Source organism: Ciona robusta, chromosome 1 (genome assembly GCF_009617815.1).
Source record: "Ciona robusta chromosome 1, ASM961781v2".
In the NCBI taxonomy this organism is placed as follows: Eukaryota; Metazoa; Chordata; class Ascidiacea; order Phlebobranchia; family Cionidae; genus Ciona; species Ciona robusta.
Genome location: NC_143235.1, coordinates 13,731,780 through 13,753,175, shown reverse-complemented (window position 1 = coordinate 13,753,175; position 21,396 = coordinate 13,731,780). Strand labels below are relative to the sequence as shown.

Sequence of the window (21,396 nt, the reverse complement as noted above, 5' to 3'; positions counted from 1 at the left end):
TCTTTTTATTCAACAACGTAAAAAGTTTGCATATTGGTTGATACGTCTAGCTTTATTAACCTGCGTTTGTGTATTTTCAGCTATCAGCTTCGCATTTTACGTAATGCATTGGCTACCAGTTCATATAATACGAATAAATTCGGCGCGAAGTTCATCAAATGCAGACAAGACATGGTACGTATATATATGAGAATTGGCCGCAGAACGAAAGTCATAATACAATCCACTGCTAACGTACACCCAAAGTGTAATATAGTGGGGTAATAGGGGAAGATGGGGCACCTTTGACACACAATATCCAAATATCCTGATCGTACATTTACAGAAATATATCACCGTATCCTCCCAACTCTACAGGAGCGTTGTTAACTGTACACAGTTGAAAGAATGGGATACTATAAGATGCTAAGAGTATCCATCTTACCCCACAGTTCTATATTTGCACCACGATATTGGCTACCTGCTATAATAACAAGCTACTAAGCACACCATTACTGTATTCACATTACTTTACAGTACCTGTTGTCCCACGTCCGTCGGCGGGATTCACCAAACTGTATTTGGCTTCTGGATGTTCATTATTGCTGCTTCGACACCTTTCCTACACTGTATATGTTCCAAAAAGTTTCGCTCCATTTACCTCACTTTGCTACGAACTATAGCGAACAAGTGCATCCCAAGTCTAAAATGTCTCAGAATAAATTAAAGTTCTTAAGAGTATAGAGTGCATGTGTCGAGTTCTTATCCCTCAAAGAGCGCCTCTCGCCAAATTGTTTGCTGCAATCGCAATTATTAGTTGAAACCGTTCGTTTGCTTGTTTCTACGGGCACATATAGCCTGATAAATGAATGTAACTTATTGAGCACGTAAGTGGTCATATAGATGCGGCGGCACTGCATTTTTGGTCGTGCGAAAATTCTGGGTGACAGGCTAAATGTCTGACTACAAGCATGGATAAAACAGCAGAGTCTATTCTTCGACACCTACAACGCTATCTGACTGAGGTGACGTGTTGGTGATGCTGTGAGTCTGGCGCCGTGGCAACGTGGTTAGCGGGCCTGCCTCTAACCCAGAGGTAATTGGTTCAAGGCTCGTTGCTGCTACAACTGTGTTGGCGTAAACGTCCTTAGGTAAGACGAAATTATCAGCCATACATAACCCCCCCCCCAAAATGATCACCCACAAAGTAAAACACATGGTAACTCGTAAGCTGGCACGGGGGGAGCATCAACAACGGTGTTATAACGACCGTCATTTTTCGGCAACGCGAGGATAAAGTAAGTTACATTCATTTCCTGATGATATCTTCTATTGAATTATCATCTTTTTAAGGAAGAGGAAAAAGTTTGGAAACCGAATGGATGGTAGCCAATGGAAACTAGATTCATCAAATTTTACCGACAACAGCTTCATAAGAATGTTGAAACAAACAAACAAAAACCAAACTACTCTTGAAGCAATAATTTTTATAAAACCTAATTGACAGTCAATTGCAAGCGGCGATTAAAAAAATTAAAACAATAAATTACACAAAACTACAAACAATGAAGTGAAAAACGATTGTTCACAGGATTATTTAGAATTTAAAACACATTTATATGAAATGTTAACTTGTTAACAAACTAATACTTTTTACCCTGTGTAATAACGTAGCACTTGCAAAATTGCGTTTTAGGTTTTAACAGGATTGCAAAATAAAATAAGTTAGGTAGATATTTCATTTAGTTTTCTTTAGTTAAGAATATTTCTTTGTGAGAGTATGTCAATTATTAAAGGTATTCTCATTTTGTTTTGAGATATTTTGTATCACATGTTTGCAATTGAAGGATTTGAGATCTGGTAACATTGCAAGAAAAGGCGTTGTATAACACTGAGGTTGTTATGAAACATTTTCTTGGCAGATTGTTTAACTGAGAGTTGCATTGGTTGTGACAAGTTTATAGTAAGCGCCTTCCAACGACATCAAGTAATCATGGTCGCCTTGTTCAATCACTTGACCTAATTATAAAACAAGATGCACAACTGCTTAGAATTTCGTGGCACAGTGGTGATTACCTCTAACCCAGAGGTTATGAGTTCAAGGCTCGTCACTGCTACCATTGGTGGGCATAAGTGTCACCCATATTATAACAAATGCGTTTTTTTCCAGTCACGCGAGGATAAAGCAAGCTATATACATTACTATGCCAATATAATTTTCTCTAGGTACTCATAAATATGAAAAACAGGTTAAAACTCAAGCTGTGTTTAAACTTTTGAGCAAAAGATAACAATCCAACACTAAATTATTGCTTACCTTGTGAAACAACTGCAATTTTATCAGCATTCCTGATAGTAGAAAGTCGATGGGCAATCACCACGCATGTTCTGCCTTCACGTGCTCGATCCAACGCGTCCTGCACAATTTGTTCACTCTCTGCAATGTTAATGATTTTGAATGAAATACATCGGGTTCACAACAGAACACTTGTATTATAACGAATGTTGTTTTGGGACCACGCAAGAACTGAGCAAGTTACAATAATGTATTTATAACAACTTTGATGTCTGATGTACTAAAATAAAAATACCTATAACACAACAGTAGCAAATAAGACTAAACATACATACCATGTTTTAAGTACTTTGCTGGTTGTTTGAACAAAAATGACCGTAAACATTAGGTTTGGTATACGTACATTACAAATTGGATAAGTTGACTACAATAAATGGCACTAAGATACAATGTTGCTGCTACCATTGTGGGCATATTCAGCAATACATAAAAAAAAATCATCCACAAAGTTACACACATGGTAACTCGAAAGTTGGTATGAGGTGTTATAACGACTTTTGTTTCCCGGCCACACGAGTATAAAGCAAGTTACATTCATTCTAGCCAAGTGTATATAAGACCTACCTGTATCTAATGCAGACGTAGCTTCATCAAGGAGTAAAATCCTTGGTTTTCTTACAAGTGCACGAGCGATCGCCACTCGTTGTTTCTGACCACGAGAAAGTTGATCTCCTTTGTCTCCCACACTCGTGTAGTAACCCTAGTTTACAAAATAATACTGGTATTAATTTTTATGCAAAAAAGTTTAGGAAATTTGGAAAAAGAATTGTTCATTTCTACATCAGTTTTTAAAATAGCTTAGGTAAGAAAAAAGTAAAAGTAAAATTATTTTTTATTCATGATAAGTTAAAGTCCAACTAGAGGAATGAAGTTGGAGCAATGTCATCAGTCTCTTGCAGCTTGCAGGGACAAAATATAATAGCGGGTAAAATGCATTTCCCCTACCACCCCTGATATAATAGCGGGTAAAATGCATTTCCCCTACCCCCCTAACAAAAAATGAAAACCAATGATTTAAACCACATTTCTCATTCATACATAGACAAAACTTTTTGTAGCTGTTTGAGCACCCTTGGCAAGCACAAACCATTCTACCCTATAAGGCGAGTCTTAGAAAAAGATCCGATTGAGGGGTCTTATTACATAAAGATGTGCCCTTAGGGCGATACATAGTAGGCCCTTTTTAAGAATTTCAGACTTTTTGACCTTTTGCCTCATATATTGATAAAATAGCAAAAGAATAAAGTTGTTACGACTAAAAAAACTCACATCTTTGAGAGCGAGGATGAACTCATGCATGTTTGCGAGCTTGGCGGCTTCCTCCACTTCTTCCTTGCTAAGCTCCCTGGAGTTGTCGCCATAAATAATATTGTCGTACACGGAGCCCCCGAACAACACCGGTTCCTGAGAAACGATACCAATCTTGCCACGCAGAAACCCAACGTTGGTTTTTCTAGTTTCGTGTCCATCAACGAGCTGAAGGTAAAGATTGATTTTATAAAAAAAGAAATAATTTTGGTAAACACAATAGATTGATAATGTTCAAACAATTATGTCAACTTGAATTTTTCAATGAATCAAGTAAACAAACAAAAGTATTTCGTATATTTTCATTTTTCTAACTTTATCGAAAATAAAACTTTGATCAAAATATAAAAAAAATTATTTAAACAGAACCTAAAAAAACAGAACCATTATTTAAAGGACAACTTTAAAATTTAATTTTCAAAACACAACATAAAAGTAAAACATTTTCTAAAAAACACTAAAACAACTTAAAAAACCAGAAAAAACTTATTTAAACCATTACACTTACAACAATGCCTTCATCTGGGTCATAAAACCTTTCCAACAACTGAACGCTCGTACTTTTACCACACCCACTCTGTCCAACTAACGCCAATGTTTTACCGCTGCCAATAGTCAAGTTTAATCCTTGTAAGACAGTAATGTCCGGCCTTGTAGGGTAAGTGAACCTGCAGTTCTTAAACTCAATGTCTCCTTTAAAGTTGTCCTGTGGTTTAAAGAAACATTTAGGCTAAGATTTTTTTTTTCTCTTTTTTTCTACATAACCATAAGAATTTTTTATATTTCAAACATTTTTTTAACACAACCCAAAAAATATTCTCCACGTAATAAAACTAATTTACAAATTATAAAAGCTGCATTTTTTGCTGAATAAACAAATTCATATTTTATCCAAATACAAATCATTCTTACCCATTTGTCGCCCTCCGTGCTGTAAGAATCAATGGCAGGAGTTCGGTCGAGTAGTTTAAATATTCGAGCTGCCGAAGTTTTTGCTTTCGCGTAATCTGGTGCGTAGTTAGACGCTCGACCAAGCGCTGTTCCACCAAATACAATGGATGAGAAAACTCTGGCATAAAAGGATGAGTTAAAAATGTGTTTCAATAAATTTGGGTAACTTTTGCAAAATTCTCACTAGCACCCATTCACTAGTCGTATAATACAGTTTCAATGACAGTATGTTGCAGATTAGGCTGGTGGGAAGTGGAAGACATTGGCAGTTAAAAGTTATATAAGTTAGTAGTTACATTTAGTGGTTATAGGATTCTCCACAAGCATATCTTGGTTTACAGTACTTGTACAAAAACACAAACAACATTGTTCTGTTATTTTTCCTCAAATTGTAGAAACTCATGGTAGCCTCTACTATCCTCTAATATTTATTCTTTAAAAAACAAAACCATTCGTTCACATCAAAACACAACCAACCTAAATACATATTGAAATTCCATCTCTCCGTGCGCGACCAAATAACCACCGAAGCGGAAAGAAGCTGCGTATGCAAAGAAAATGATCGAGTTTGCGATTCCGAAAGTTATTCCGTAGATTTGAGCGTTCTTTTTACCATCTCTGTCACATAAATATATTATAAATAAAATAAATATGATGATAAATATCTGTCTTTTACATAAAGTTTTAAAAAAACAACCGTCTTTTAATCAAATATTTATTATACAAACATTTATCTTTAAAATAAAATTTGGGTTTAATCTAATTTTTCTCTCTCAATATTCCCATAAAACAAAATTAGCTTTCAAATACTTTTCAAAATATGTGTTAAGAATAAAACTAGTTTTGTGGCTAATATAAACACATTTCATGATATAAACAAAAAACACTTTAATAAACACACAAATGAATAATATGGTAAGGTGGTGTATTGGTGTTTTATTTACCAAGTAATTTTCAGGATTATACTGCAGTAGTGCAAACATTAAGACTAAATTAATTTTAAACCAAATCTGGTTTAAATTTAGGGTCCTTGACAAAGACCTCACCAATATAGATTAGAAATGTTGAAAACTTACATGTACGGTCCAACCAATACTTCATTATATTTTTCAGTGAAAAACTCTTCTTTGTTGAGTGAAGCCACAGTGCGAATAGATTCAATAGCTTCAGACACAACCTTTAAGAATGTATAGTTTAAAACAATGCACCAAAACAATTTTCTATTCTGTATGGGGTAAATGGACAAAAGCAATCTCTATAAAGTTACATACATGGTAACTTGTAAGCCCGCATGAGGTGTATGAAACTGAACAACCCGATTATAACGACTGTAAATGTTCTGCCATACGAGGATAAAGTAAGCTACATTCATTCACCACAAAGTTACATACATGGTAACTTATGCCGGCATAGGGTGTATAATACAGTACACCCGAGTTATAGCTACTGTTGTTGTCACGCCATGTGAGGATAAAATAAATTGTATTCTGTATGAACGAATACACATGTGTACGACTCTAAAACAAATAGAAATATTTGCTTCATATAATAACCTTCGATGCTTCCTCTAACGACTCTTTGTCCCTACGTGCGCTGCCGGTCATCAGTCGTGCTTGAATGAGTCCTGACATCACAATGAGGGGGAGAAAAGCAACGACAACGAACGCGAGTTTCCATCCAAAGTAAAAAGAAATGATTAGCGCGCTCCCAATACTCGCAATCGCTGAAACTATGATCCCAATCTGACCGCCTGTTGCCTGGTTTTTATTAAAACAGTTGTTTAAAGGTAAAACAAGTAAAATTCCAGCACCAAACTTGAAATTTTTTTAAAAAGAAACCCTGGTTTTAGAAGTTAAATTAAATACATATTTTACCCTTACAAGGTGTACATTTAATCAATTAAACTAATGGTTTTCCCAAACAACTAAGCACATACTGAGTGTTTGGAAAGTCACTGTGCACTGTTCTAATGGTAGCAATAACAGTGTTTAGAAACAAAATAAAATGGTCAAAGCCTATATTTATGCTGATGGTGGTCATTTATAATTGTTATTCATATTTACCTTCTGTATTCTATACTGAAACATGTCTGTTAATAAATATGTAAATGCACAGTCATATTTTTGGACACCCTTGTAGTTCGAGTATACAAATAAGAAATTAAATTTTCAAGAAAAAAAAAGAAATTTGAATTTTTAGGAAAACAAGAATTTAAATTTTCAACAAGATTCCTACATACCCCTTTTACAAGAGCAGCATCAGTGGCCAAACGAGTGGATAAAGCCCCGGGATTATTCCTATGATCATCATACCAACCAATATCTTGCCGCAACATGCATTCAAAACCCATTTTTCGTAAACGCTTTGTCAGAATTTCACCAGATTTTGCAAACATGTAATTCTAAAGATAAAGAGTAGTAAATATTCAGGATATGGTTTAAGTAAAAGTCACAAAATAAAGGTCGGCCAAAACTTTTTTATACATTCAGGATCTGGTGCTACGAAATACATAACAGACAAAAATCAAGTCCAATTAAGTTCTATTTAAACAAGAGACTGACGATGCCATTTTGGCAATACAGTTGGCTGAACTTTTTTGTCTGTCAAAGACCTTATAGTTAGTAATTTGGTAAATATCTATTGTTCCGAAATACATAACGTGCCACGTGACGGCACGTAATGGCAGTTAAGTTTACTAATTTTTATATCTATTATATCTAAAACATGACAGACCAATAACCTGTAAGAAATGGTGGTATCGACATAATAAAGATACTAATAGTGCTTTACCTGTAAGAAATAAGTGATAAAAGATATAACAGCGATACCAACAAACAGTAGAGCGTAAAGATCAACCCCTTGTTGTTGTTCTTCTAAACTAGGCAGTGCAAACACCTAAAAAAATAATTATAATATAATAACTTTTATTTGTCTCATAGATTATGGTAGCAAAGATTGAAAAATAGTTACAGAATTTAGTGTTAAAACAAAACTTAATAAAACACGGTTCCAGGTATTTACATTTAATTGGAAAAAAAATTGCTTCAACCCAATGATTCTTTATGGGATGTCAGCAACACATTACAACAACAGTCAGCAACACATTACAAAAAATGAAATTCCCTCCAAAATAAAAGTCTATAAAGTTACAAAACTGATAACTCATAAGCCGGCAGCAGGTGTGTGAAACAGAACACCTTTATTATATCGGCAGTTGTTGTTCCACCCCGCGAGGATAAACAAGTTACTGTAATTCATTCATACAAAATAAACATTAAAAATTCAGTTAAAAAATTCTTCATTATTTATTTTTTCTTTTGAACTTACACCCTAGTAAATCAGAAAATAGAAACTCATATGAGATCTCAGGGTTGAAGCAATTCTTGTTAAATGTCTTGCCTAAGTTACATACAAGTTACAACCACAATGGTGACAGCAACATGGAAAAACCTTGAATCCTAGTCTTAATAATTTATAAATATTTCTAAATACTGACCCCCAGTAAACCCGAAAATAGAATAGCGAACACCGGTTGAATTGCTCCGTTGATTGCCGATCCAATCGTTCCCCATAAGATGTACGGCCACTCGGTGATGTTTAGTTTCATGATCCTCTTCAGAGGAGCGGGTTCAATTTCTTCTTCGTCGCTAGAATCACTGGAATCATCGTCAGAATCCTGGAAACCATTAAAAAACGCAAAATAAATCAATTTTCTAAATTCTTTCCTACATTCATTTTCTAAACTGTAATAAATTTCAGGTCATCCCTTTAACAGATGCTGGAGCACTTGCCATAAATTTCCTTTTTTAAAATTTAATAAAAAACAAATACTTACGCCACTGTCACTTGAATCATCAGGTGGTTTAGTTGATGAGATCTTATATTTCTTTACTGGGCTGGGCGAGCTGGTTATTCCGATCGGTGTCATGTCTGTTCCCGACATTTGTGACTGAGTTCGATCTCTTAGACTACGTCTGTATAGTAAGAGGGAATTAACCTAACTACGCAGAAATATTTAAAGTAATGTCATCTTCATAGTGTATACATATGAAATAAATGGTTGGAAATGCTGTGTCAAAACTAATATAAAAATGTCAAAAATGGAAACTTATTTATCCTTGTGTGGCAGGGCAACAGTTTTTTAACTCGGGTGTTCTGCCCACTTACGAGTTACCATGCATCTAACTTTTTCGATGAATGGAATATTATGTTAGTGCAAAATTTAAAGCACAAGTTAAAACATAACATAATTTATATTTATCTTTACGAAAAAGATATGATAGATCATGTTAATTAAAGAACGAAGAGAAGGAAATTAACTAAAATCAACAATTGTTGAAACATGAGAAAAAAGCGTGGAAGAGGAGAGTCAATTAAAAATCGTGACCCTTGGGCCGAGAACATTTGCAACCAATCAACCATACATAATTACCTGAGACTTCTTCTATGGTGGCCATGAACAAAATCAGTGACGTGTTCTAATGCTGTCTCAGGTCCAGATTGAAGAATTTCAGCTGTTTATGTGAATGATTAGTGCACTGCATGCTTTTCCAACGTTAAAAATATTGATTGGGTAAATGGAAAAACAATAATATAAAGAACACAGCCCATCAAGGTAAAATACCACCCACAAAGGTGTTTTTCACAAAAACAAGAATATTTTCATTTTTCAGAACTGGCAGTCAGATACATGAAAAAAGATAATTTTATTCTAACAGCTAACATTTTTTTTATTTATCAGAAAGCAATAATATTATTAATTTACATTTAACACATACATAAGGACAAAATTTACAACTGCGAAAAGACAAGTAGTAACGGTAAAACAACAGTTGTTTATGCACGCTTACGGATAAAACAGAAATTGTGTTTTCAATAAAATTCATTTTATAACTGTTTCAACCCTCATGTATTATGGCTGGTACCGAAAGCTATAAACATTTTAAAATCGAAAAAACTTACGTTCATCAGCATTATTGTCGTCACTTGAACTGTCTTCGTCAAATTTCTTACGTTTAGTCGTCTAAAACACAGATGGGTAGACATAAGAAAATGATCAACATAAAAAAGGGCTAATGTAAAATAAAAACCAACTATCAGAAAACGATTAACATAAAAAATATATCGACCATTAAAACTGAGCAATATTAAATAAGTACCAAATATTAGAAAATATTAAACATAAAAATTGATCAACTCTTGGAAAATGACCAACATAAAAAATACCAACTATCAGAAAATGATTATTTTTATGGAAATGGGGTGTCTAACTATCCCTACCTTTCCTGCATTTTAAAACATTTGGCGCCTATCCCTTATGCCCTTACATATCTAATGGTTATCTAATGTAATATGTTTATTATTAGAAAGTTATATTTATTTTTATATTTATTTTTATATTTATTTTTCATAGTTATATATAGTATATTTATTTTTTTTATAATTTAAAAAGGCGTATTTGTTTTATATTAGTACATATATATATATATCTTATACACTATGTGGTAAACAGTTTTAACGAAGTAAGTGTTTTATTACTTCTGTTACCAAGACATAATTTAATATTTTTTTAACGGCTCTTCTGGTATGAAAAAATGCAGTGTATATAACATAAGGCAAATTCCCTGAATTCTTGCTGAATGGCAGAAAAAACATCAGAAATCTATTTTAATACACTACCTTTTTTCATACAAGATGAGCCTTTGAAAGATTATTTACGTTATGTCTTGATGGCAGAAATAATAGAAAAGTTTATAAGGTATATATTCTAAAATAAAGTAAATATAAAATACATGGCAATTCAAACAGTTTAACATTATGATGGCTACCTGCAATGTAACGAGGGTAAAATACACCCCATTGTTCCGCATCAGTTCGTCGTGTGTGCCTCTCTCTACCGCCCTCCCATGCTCAACACCAACGATGACGTCAGCATTTTGAATGGTCGAAAGCCGATGAGCTACGATCACTGTTGTACGCCCTTGTCTAGCCTAGAGGGGGGGGGGTGTTTTTTGTAAGTAGCGATCACGCTTTTTGAGTTGAATGAAAATATGAAAATACATGCTTTTAACCAAAAACAAGTTTTACAACTGTTGTTTAGTCGCAATATCTTGTTGTTTTGTTTTAAATCTTTTCAATCTTCGCTACCGCATTCAGAGAAACAAAGTTATGAATATTATTCATACTTTTAATAGAATCTGTATTTATTTCTTATTTATCACAAATTTAACCAAAAATGAAAACAAGTGTATACTATATAGACCATAGCAGAAACATACTCTATTTGACTGATAAGTGAATAACTTTGTTCAAGGACCTAGGGTTTTAGGCCAGATTCGGCCATTTTTAGACCAGATTTGGCTGTGCAACTACCAACACAGTAACAGATTTCGCTATTTCAGTAACATAAAATTTTCATTGTCATTTAACGTTGCTTTTTGTACAAAGGTTGCTTTTGTTCTTCTGAATGGAATGTGCTATACATGTGACTATGTGTGTTCGTGATATTTTATAACTTGCTTGAAACCAAGTTAAAGCAGCAACGTACCTTGTCCAACTCACTAAGAACCATCGCTTCACTCTCGGTATCGAGCGCTGAACAAGCTTGATCTAGAAACAGGATCTTGGGATCACGGATGAGAGCACGTGCGATTGCGATTCTCTGCTTCTGCCCCCCACTCATGTGCCCACCACCACTACCAACTTGAGTTTGAAATTTCTACAAAAAGTTTTTACTTAGTTACAAATTCCTACGAATCGTTTTTACCTAAGTTTAAAATTTATATAGAAAAAAATTCTTCTTCAGTAAAAAAAGAAACAGTTTTATATTTTTGATTTATAACCGCTTATAAGGACTTCACCCTTCTAGAATAAATGAATGGAACTTACTTTATATTGCTGCTTGAATTTTTCTTATGTATATATGATTATTTTGACAAACCATTGGTGACCACTTTGTTAAAGCAATTTTTTGTCAGGTGGCTTGCCCAAGGACACATACGACCACAATGGTAGCAACGAGGAGTTTTGAACCCTTCACCTCCACGGTGCGTATAATAAAACTTACATCAGGCAGATCCATGATGAAGTTGTAAGCGTTTGCTGCCTTTGCCGCTTTAATGATGTCATCGTCAGATACACCTTCCTTTCCAAACCGGATGTTCTCGGCAATCGAGGTGTCAAACAAACATGGTTCTTGTTGCACCACGCCGATCATGCGACGTAGCCACCTAGTGTTGAGGGTGCGAAGGTCATGACCATCCAGAGTCACCTAGTGGTCGAAATTAGTATCGGCAGTTAGCAGGTAAAGTTAAATAGGATCTTGGTATAATTTAATGGTATAGTAAAGTGAGGGAAGACGGGACACCTTTAGCACATAATATCCAAATATCCTAATTTTGTTTTTAGCAAATAACAACATTCTATGGAAATCATGAGGATACTGTTTTATAATTCTTCAAACATACGGTTTTAATGTAAAAAAAGAAGAGGGGAGAAGGTTTACAATACAATATGGGGGCGGGGTAACAACCCCCCGCTAACCCCCTAGCTGCCCAGTGGCCACAACAAGCAAAGTTTAACGACAAACACAACAAATAAACCACTTACAACTCCTTTATCTGGATCATAGAACCTCTGGGCAAGTTGTAGTATGGTGCTCTTTCCCATTCCACTGGGACCAACTATGGCAGTTGTTTCACCAGCATTGAAAGCTAACTTCAGGTTGTTTAAAATCTAGAGAAAAAAATCAAACTATATAAAAGAAAAAAAAAAAACTTAATTAAAAATTTCAAATAGTAAATATGTGAAAAAAATGTGTTTTTTTATGAAGACACTCTCTTTCCCACATCTTTTGCCCATAGCGTTTTTTAACAAATGTTGTTTTGCTACTAATTACCTTCTCTTTGTTCTATAATTAACATGAACTTCATTATCGTTTTCCAAGAATGTTATTATACATGGGTGAGGTCCTTTTTAAACAGGAGACATAGGACCCTAAAATTTGACCACATTTGGTCTATTATCCAAAAACAAATATTTGATACAATCTTACCACTTGGTCATCCCTGCTTGGGTAAGTAAAGTCCACATCATGGAATTCAATGTCACCCACCAAGTGTTCAAGTACATGACCGGATTTCGAGAATGGGTCAATCAAGGATTCCTGCGAGTAATTGAATGACATTTATACAGCTGTGGTCAGCTCGCATACCTCTAACTCTAGCCCATATGTTTTGACAATAAGCATATGAAAGAAGTTATAATCACTGTTCTTGTGGATTTGTGTTTTATCAAAGTATTAATTTAAATGTGGATTTGTGTTTTATCAAAGTCTTAATTTTTATCTAAAACTGACGGCTGTTGACATGTGATATAGTAAATAAATTTACAAATGGGTTTGATCAATAAATGAAGATGATACAAATCAATAGTAGTCCAGAGAGTTTCATGTGTGTATTTTCATTGATCTGTTTCATTATATAGGAAACCTATTTTACTAAATAAGAATTTAGTTTTACCCGTTCAATAATCTGATAAACAAGAGCTGCAGCTGATTTTCCAACAGAAAAAGCTTCAAGGTTTGGCGCTGCCTGTCCGAGGTTAATCGCTCCGATTAAAACGGCAAAGAAAACCTGCATGAAAAACAAAAAAATCAAGATAACTTTTATGTATGAGACAATCAACAAAGAACAGATGCTTTATCTAAAAGTATTACTTTTAATATTCTAAATACCAATTTTTAAAGAATTTGTTTACTTCAGCATTTTATCTGCAGATATAATTTGAGATTTTGAATTTGAGAACTCAGCAAAAATGCAATAGAATTTAAAATAAAGTAAAAGCATGTCAAGATGTAAAAAAGCAAATACCGTAAAACGCAGATAAAATAAACATCAAATAATATGTTAAAAACTCACAGTCATTAAATTTCCAGGTGAAAAATTGATGTTTGGGTCAAAGACAAGAGTTGAACCGTACCAGAACGCTAATGCGTAACTTAAGAATATCAGACACCACATGTAACCAGAGAAAAATCCTTGAGTCATGCCTTTTCGAATGCCCTGTTTTTCCGCTGCATCAAGCTTCGATGTGTACCTTTCATGAGAATAATTTGTTTTTAATGTTCTAGTATTGTCTTGCGATTAGTTTTGTCAATAACAAACAATTTAACGATAGTATTTTTACACTTTTTTTTCCTGATGAACATTGTTGTGATTTTCAAGGTTTAAATTTTAAAAAATGTTTGTTTTGTGCTCTTTAAGGAGTTCTGTTTCAGCTGCCATTCAGCTAGACATCATCAGGGTATTTTGTTAAGTTCCTTTTCCTTAAACACTCGTCTTGCCTCTACCCCAGAGGTTACAAGTTCAAGACTTATCGCTGCTACCATTGTGGGCCTATGAGTCTTTGGGCAAGACACTTAACAGCATTTTCTCCAACCCAGTGGTCACTAATGGGTAGCCCAAATGTCAGCCATACAGATTTTCCCTAAAACCCAATCAAACCTTTCAACTTCTTTCTTTTCGCCTCCAAATGCAGCAACCGTTCGTATTGAAGAAAGAACTTCCTCAGCCACGGCCCCTGCTGCCGCGTAAGCCTGCAGTTCTTTTGACGTCATGTTTGCAACAAACTGCATAGAAAGTTTTTCAGCATAAGCATGATTTAGCAACGAATGCCTTGTCACTATATTCAGTATTTTCATTTTAACTACTCTTAATCTTTACTACCATAATAGAATAGATAAATAAAAGTTATTATTATTTTGCTTGTTTTATATTAAGTTTAAAACTTGCTAATGCTTCTATATTTGTTGAGGAACCATTTTTATATCCCTCGCAAAAAAATAGTTTCAATGTTTGGTTACCTGATCTAAACGTTCTATACTGCCATAACAAACATACATATGTTTTTTTCTTTTCTAAATACTGCCAAAACAGAATTACAAAAGGCAATATGTTTTTTAACTTACCCTCCCCATTAGTGCAGCACCCACCCCAAGTAAGGGACTTATAGCCATAATAACAAGAGTGAGTTGCCAACCATTGACGAAGCCAACAATAAATCCACCAACAAACGTTGTCAAGCGTTGAATGAAGACACTGAATTTATCGGCAATGGCATCGCTGATTTTGTTTACATCACTGAGGAAAGACAAAGGATATGATTTATGGTGATTATATATGTAAGTGAAAGCCAACTTTATGTCAAGCGCCTCGTAAGTTAGTAGTTTTACAAGAGGTAAAAGGTTCAAGGCTTGGCGCTGCTACCATTGTGGGCTTAGGTGTCCTTGGGCACGATACTAGTGGTAGTTGTTCCAACCCTCATCAAGGGTGGTATAAAAGCAAAGTTGGCGTATGCACATCGCCAATTGTAAAAAAGGTTTAAAATTACCGAACAAATCACTCACTCGCTCATTCTGGTGTTTAGCTCCCCCATGTGGTGAACGTCAAACCACCCGATTTCTTGTTTCATGATAGATCGGAAAAAGAGAATTCGGATCTTCCTCGTTTGTCTCGTTGAAGCAAGAACCCAGTTTCCCACCTAAGTGTAAAAACATAAGTGACGCCATAGCAGTTGGTTAGCGTGCCCGCCTCCAACCCAGAGGTTATAAGCTCAAGTCTTGTCGTCGCCACTGTTGTGGCCATATGTGTCCTTGGGCAAAACACTTAACTTCGATTGTTCCAATCATTTTCGGCCACGCAAGTATAAAGGAAGTGTGTGTGTTCTGTTTCATACACCTTGTGCCAGCTTAGGAGTTACCATGTATGTTACTTTGTAGGTGATTATTTATTTTTTCAGATAATACATGTGGAGCTTCAAAAAAGAAATGTACAGGCACAAGCTTTTGAGCTTAGAGTCTGCACATTCCTATCACACCAACAAACTTACTTGTAAATAACCACACACAATTACAGCACATGCAATCCCAATGTAATAATAACAGAAACCGGTCAATTCTCCTTCCACGTCAATGGGTCTGGTAAAAAACAAATATATATAATATATATTAATTACATAGAGCAAACATGAATTAACAAACATGAAAAAAAAGAATAATATATATAATTAAAAAAAAATAATAAAAAATATGTATACATAGAGTAAAAATAGAAGTAAAAGATAAAAACAAATATTTATTCTTAATTACATGGCAAAAATAACAAAAATCAATGAAGACATGGTGTACACACACAATTATCTAAAAATACACTATGGATAAAAATAAATATACAAAGCCATCTGAATTGATGAGGCCTATGATGAGCTAATCGAAAATAAAAATATATTGGAATTTTTATATTTAAATGCCGGTTGCTTACTATTTTATGGTTAATATATTTATTTTTACTTTATAGCTGATCTTATGTGCAATAACGGTAAGGGGGGTATTAGCACAAAATAAATGAGTGGTTGTTTTGAAATTAGTTGCATAAAAATGTTAAAACAAAATGAATTTTATTTTTACTTGATTTACTTACACCAAGGTTTGCTCGGTTGCATTTGTGATATTAAGACGAATATAAGTTTCATTTATTTCTGCTGCTGTACAAGTTCCTTCTGTCATTTGTACGCATGTACTGTAGTTTATAAACGTGTCAATCATCTGGCCAAAAACTGGGAAAAAACAAGACTTGTTTTTATAGAAGTATTAAAACTTCTATATTGGAAACTTCTATTTAGTAACAGGCAACAAATGTCTAAAAGGAAAAAATCTCCAATTCAAAATGTTTGCATATTAAATTATGTGCTAAAAGTGTCTTTCCCCACCCTACATATAGTAAAGATTATTTTATGTTTTTAAGGTCAAAGAAGCCCAAGAAGCATGTAACATGCGCAGGTGTTTAAACTAATAAATTCCTTGCTGTGTGGCTGATAACCATTCTGTTGTCAGGTGTCTCAAACAGAAAATTATTGGCAAAAAATATTGATGAATGCTCAATTAAATTTTTAAGCATGACTGATTGTTCAATTTAGTGCTTACTGGCAGCTTGTTGCTAGGTAAAAATGATTATATGACTAAAAAGTAGTTTATTCTTTCTACCATGGTGATAGAGTCATTATAACACAGCACACGGAATTCCTGTTTTACACATCTCGTGCCTGCTTACAAGTTACGACCAATGTAACTTGAGGGGTGATTGTTTTAGGCGGATTTTTTTCTTATTTTGGTAATGTATGGCTGGCAATTTGAGAATTTTGGTTAAGGAACGAATAAGTTAAAACTGCCACAGTAATAAGACTAACACGGAAATTATAAAATGCTGAGACATATCACAGATAGTATATGATGCTAATTCTTTACCCGTCATCATAAATGGAAAAGCTGCTCCATGGACCATTGCACCGAGTGTACCGATAAACATTAGTAGCCAATCAAAAGATTCAGCGTAGCGGAACTAAAAAATAATAAAGTTTGAAAACTTTTGAAAAAGGTTCTTTGCCGCTATATAATGTGGAGAATGTATACAAATATCCATGCTTTTGTATTGAAGTCGGGCACTAGTGAAGAATCCTATTGTATCGTACAGACTGGGCTCATGAAAAAAGTTAGAGGTTGGTAGTTACAAGTTATTATTTTCGGGTGGCTCAATGGTTTAGGCACCTGAATTTTGTAAACAAATTGTATATATCGATGGCATCAAAGTCTTCAAATGGGCTTTCCAAATGTTGGGGTAATGGTACAAACCTGGCCTAAATAAATCCCATCTTAGGACCTAGGTTTTTGACAAGGACCACACCCACAAAAAATAGGGTTATTATTAGGGATTATTACTAAAGCTTTAATAAATCCCAGAAAAATCGGAGCTTTTTTTTGTATTTACCAAACTAAGAAAAGAAACTTGTGGGGGCTTCTCTAATTTTGCTTTTTTCTTTTTCCCTTTTCCTTTCTTTTCTTTTTTCTTCTTCCTGTAATAAAGTGATTTTTAATTAATATGAATGAGTTGGCTTAAAACTTATCTTACTTTGTTTTCTTTCTTTTTTGTCTTGCAACCACTTCTTCTAGAGATTTTCCTCTGTAAAATATAAACACATTATAAGAATAAGATATTTTATATAAAATTAGAAGATAAAAAAGATTTATTTTAATCAGACCTCTCTGGTGATTAAAACACACGCCAAATCTCAACGTGGGCTTTTAGCAGATGCCTCATGACAATTTGGACTCCACTAAACCGAGGGGTCCAGACGGTAAAAACAAATTTTTGACATGTCAAACAAGTCCTGCCCAAATATAATTGCCAATTCTTCACAGGGTGTTAAAATGTTGTTTTTCCATGTTTATCGATCGCCGAGCAGCGGTAAACACGTGTCAAAATATTTTGTAAGTCAAACGCTAAAAACGCGCGAAAAAGTTGTTGTGTGTGATTTCTATATATTAGAGTCCGTATATAAACATGGTTTTAAACATGTTTTATATACTTTACTTATAAAGATGCTTAGTCATGGTGTTTTCCATATACACACAGTGGAATTTAAACTATACAACGTACGCACCCTTTAAACGCGATCTGTTTTTCATCAATCACTTTGTCTGGTTTGTGACTGCTGAATCCTGCAGTTGAAAATATTCACGTTAGATTAAAAATAATAATAAAATTTAACTACAAGGAATGCATCAAACAAATATAATGTTAACCCCCCTAAAAAATCATCACCCACAAAGTAACATACGTGGTAACTTGTAATCTGGCACGAGGTGTATGAAACAGAACACTCGTGTTGTAACGACTATCGTTTTCCGGTTTCCCAAGGATAAAACAAGTTACTTGGATCCATTCATTAAAACAACACGTTCTCAATTTAAGACGAAAGCAGTTACCTGTTTCGTGCTGATACGCATCGTTTTCATATGACGTCATCTTAAAGCTACCATTTCCATCAGTACGATCCTCGTCTGCTGCAACTTGGTATTTCATTTAGAACAGATAGTTTATTGATTATTTAAATATTGGCATATTCTATAGGAAAAGTAAAAATAGATTAAGTCATACGCGGCTGTGCTTTGCTTATAGTACTGTGGGGTAGCATGTTTTATATCTAAAGATCCTAATCGAGTTTTAAACAAATAACAAGGTGGGTCTTGAGGATACGTCTTTATAATTCTTTAAATGTTCTTTTTTACTACCAAATGGGACTAGAAAAAGGTGTCCCATTTCCCCCCGCCCTACTGTACAAAAGTTGGGCGTGTTATCTGTGTTTATATGAGGCTTAAAATCTAAAAATCGTAAAAGTAACAATAATACTACACTCAACCAAGCACTTGGAAAATGTTGAGCAAAACTACATATGGTAAAATATATATAGTCCAAGAAAGACGCCCGATTTGCTAAAATTATTTACGCGAAAATTAATGTTGGATACACGACTAGTAACACCCTGACTAAACCAAATCATTTATGTTTTTGTTGGTCTTTTAAACACAGTAGGCCTATGCTGATTGGTTAGGTTCATCAGATTAATAAATGAACGCGATTAGCTTTCGATCTGAAACTGGAAGTCCCACGTATGCCGCTTGTCCTTTGTGTTCTAAGAACATAGTAACACTTTCTTGTCATAATTTCCTGTCATTCATCACTATCAGATAGCTGCACTAGATATGATGCACAGACTTGCTTACGGGCGATTAGGAAAAATGGTTACTAAAATTAGAGTATAGTATAGGGTGGGAAAAAATGGGACACCGTTTCTTTCAAATTTCTGTCCCATTTGGTAGTAACAAAGCAAATTTAAAGAATTTAAAACTCTATCCTCATCATAGACCATGTTTATTGTTTGAAACACGATTAGGAAGGTTTAATTTTACGTACTAAAGCTGTCCCATTTTGCCCTATCCTACTTTATATAACTTTAAGTTTTAGTAACAATTTTATAGACTAGTGTGCATATAACTATGCACGATAAGTCTAGGTCCTTGGGCTATACAGGTCTATATGCTTCTAAAATTGACAACAACTTTATAGTCACAATCTAAGCGCATAATTCGTAACCTACACTTAACTGCGATTTAGAAACAGTTACTCGCTTATAAGGGAGCTAAATTCTCTTCCTAGCGAAAGTGCAAAAAGGTCTCACTCATTACGCCACTTGGAAAATAAGCGCAGAACCCGCCTGTTCATCATTACCCTACAGAATAGTTATGAATATGTAACAAAGGCCTTGCGACCTAGAGGTCGTTGAACCCGTCAGTCATAACTTAGTCAAACATTGCTCCGGTATCAGAGCATACATACAGATATGAGAACAATATTTCTCGTATAGCGCAAGTCATGGCGGCCAGACGTAGTCATCGAAGCGAACAAATAGATACAAAAAACACCGTTTGTTTACGTAACTTGTAGGTGAAGGTTCTGACCTAATACACGGCGCTTTATCATCTATATGAGTTCAACCCTCAAAATATAAATATTACACAGGGTTTATTATTAAACTTAAGTTAGCATACATAGCAGGGTAATCACCAATTAGGGTGGGTAAATAATATATAATACTGCGGGGTAAGATAGGACACCTTTAGCACATAATGTCTAAATATCTTGATTTTGCTATAAACAAATAAAAAAACGGTCTATGGAAGTCGTAAGGATACGATTTCACGATTTCACATTTTTTTTGACTGTTCTTTGTTTACTACCACATAACAGGAAAACGGAATAAAAAGGTGTCCCACCTTTCCCACCCCAGAATAATATATACGACAGGCACACTTAATAGGCAGTTATACTACTGACAGTAACTTCGCTCTATATGCTCAAGCCGAGAAGTAGGGTACAGTATTTATACGTTAAAACCGTGTAAGCATTGCCAGATACATATGTCATGTTTAACGCCCGCATACCGTTCACCTCCAAACTCACACATACCCATGCGTTCAATGGCCCGACTTGGCGTAGTTTTGCTGAATCGTTATGAGAGTCCATTGCCCGGTAAGGGGTTAGGCGATGTTAACAACAGGTCTATGATAAAACCAAGTTTTACAGAAACGAGGCTTGTAAATATCAGTGCTACAAGGCGCCGAGTTGGGTACAACGAACTTTAGTTTAAACCGGGAGAATTCCTTATGTTTTATATGGGTGTAAGATCGTGCGGCGAAGCAAGCCAGAACCTGAGATGTTGGCCCGTTGGTTCGCACAGAAAGAGAACTCTTTGCCTACCATATACTTCGTATGGATGGTTTAGAATAAATCTAAAAGTTACATCAATTCCGTTCAAATAAAAAGATAATTACCGAAATAGATTGCAGCCAAAACCGAATGTTTCCCATGATTTTGTTTATTTTAAAACATACATTCTACATCGACGTTGCGTGACTTTGCACACGCCACAACAACAGAATGTAACAAAAATAAATCAGTTTAAAGCTAGATAATCTTATTATATTAATTGATAACCTGCGTTTATATGTGCAAGACAAGTGGCAACAAAGTTTGGAGAGTAAATAAAGTTACAAATTTGCGGATGCAATATAGGGAGCAACCGTTTTATGTGTTTCCGAAACTTGTAGGGCGATGCATTAATACAGAAAAGATCAAAAGGATAAGATTTGGCAGAACCAAGGGCACAGCAAGTGACATAAACACATACAGCCACAGTGTCTTCCATGCCCTTTATGTATTCCCTTTGAACTTTCTCGTGAGTTAGTGGTTTGCGAAAGCGTTTCTTTTTTGGGTATCTGACATTTTGCCAATAATACGGAAGAGCTTCCAATAAGAGCGCGTACAGAAGCGCGACTTGGACCCAGCAAATATTTTTTGGTATCCTTAATGATGGATCCATGTAAGCGAACGGTTTACGAATCGCCCATA

At 34.8% G+C, this 21,396-nt stretch overlaps 1 protein-coding gene across 2 annotated transcripts; it reads right to left on the bottom strand.

The window, feature by feature from the left end:
* Window positions 1-1,268: 1,268 nt before the first annotated feature.
* On the bottom strand, window positions 1,269-18,716 carry LOC149743524 (bile salt export pump-like). Of its 2 annotated transcripts, XM_089885142.1 has the most exons (32): window positions 18,414-18,716; window positions 18,089-18,146; window positions 17,557-17,607; window positions 17,416-17,500; window positions 16,896-16,989; window positions 16,072-16,207; window positions 15,482-15,569; window positions 15,000-15,133; window positions 14,562-14,733; window positions 14,098-14,222; window positions 13,513-13,690; window positions 13,114-13,227; window positions 12,648-12,758; window positions 12,203-12,328; window positions 11,661-11,864; window positions 11,142-11,312; window positions 10,423-10,584; window positions 9,557-9,617; window positions 9,027-9,108; window positions 8,430-8,568; window positions 8,091-8,270; window positions 7,385-7,489; window positions 6,834-6,995; window positions 6,148-6,351; window positions 5,671-5,771; window positions 5,072-5,212; window positions 4,556-4,712; window positions 4,152-4,349; window positions 3,605-3,811; window positions 2,900-3,035; window positions 2,297-2,416; window positions 1,269-1,998 (listed from the first exon to the last, which is right to left on the bottom strand). In XM_089885142.1, the coding sequence occupies exons 1-32, from the start codon at window positions 18,508-18,510 to the stop codon at window positions 1,907-1,909; spliced, it is 4,191 nt and encodes a 1,396-aa protein (XP_089741268.1). In that variant the 5' UTR covers window positions 18,511-18,716; the 3' UTR covers window positions 1,269-1,906. The 2 variants fall into 2 exon arrangements, with proteins under 2 accessions (XP_089741268.1, XP_089741276.1); XM_089885150.1 differs by lacking the exons at window positions 18,089-18,146; window positions 18,414-18,716 and adding an exon at window positions 17,687-18,012.
* Window positions 18,717-21,396: the final 2,680 nt, after the last annotated feature.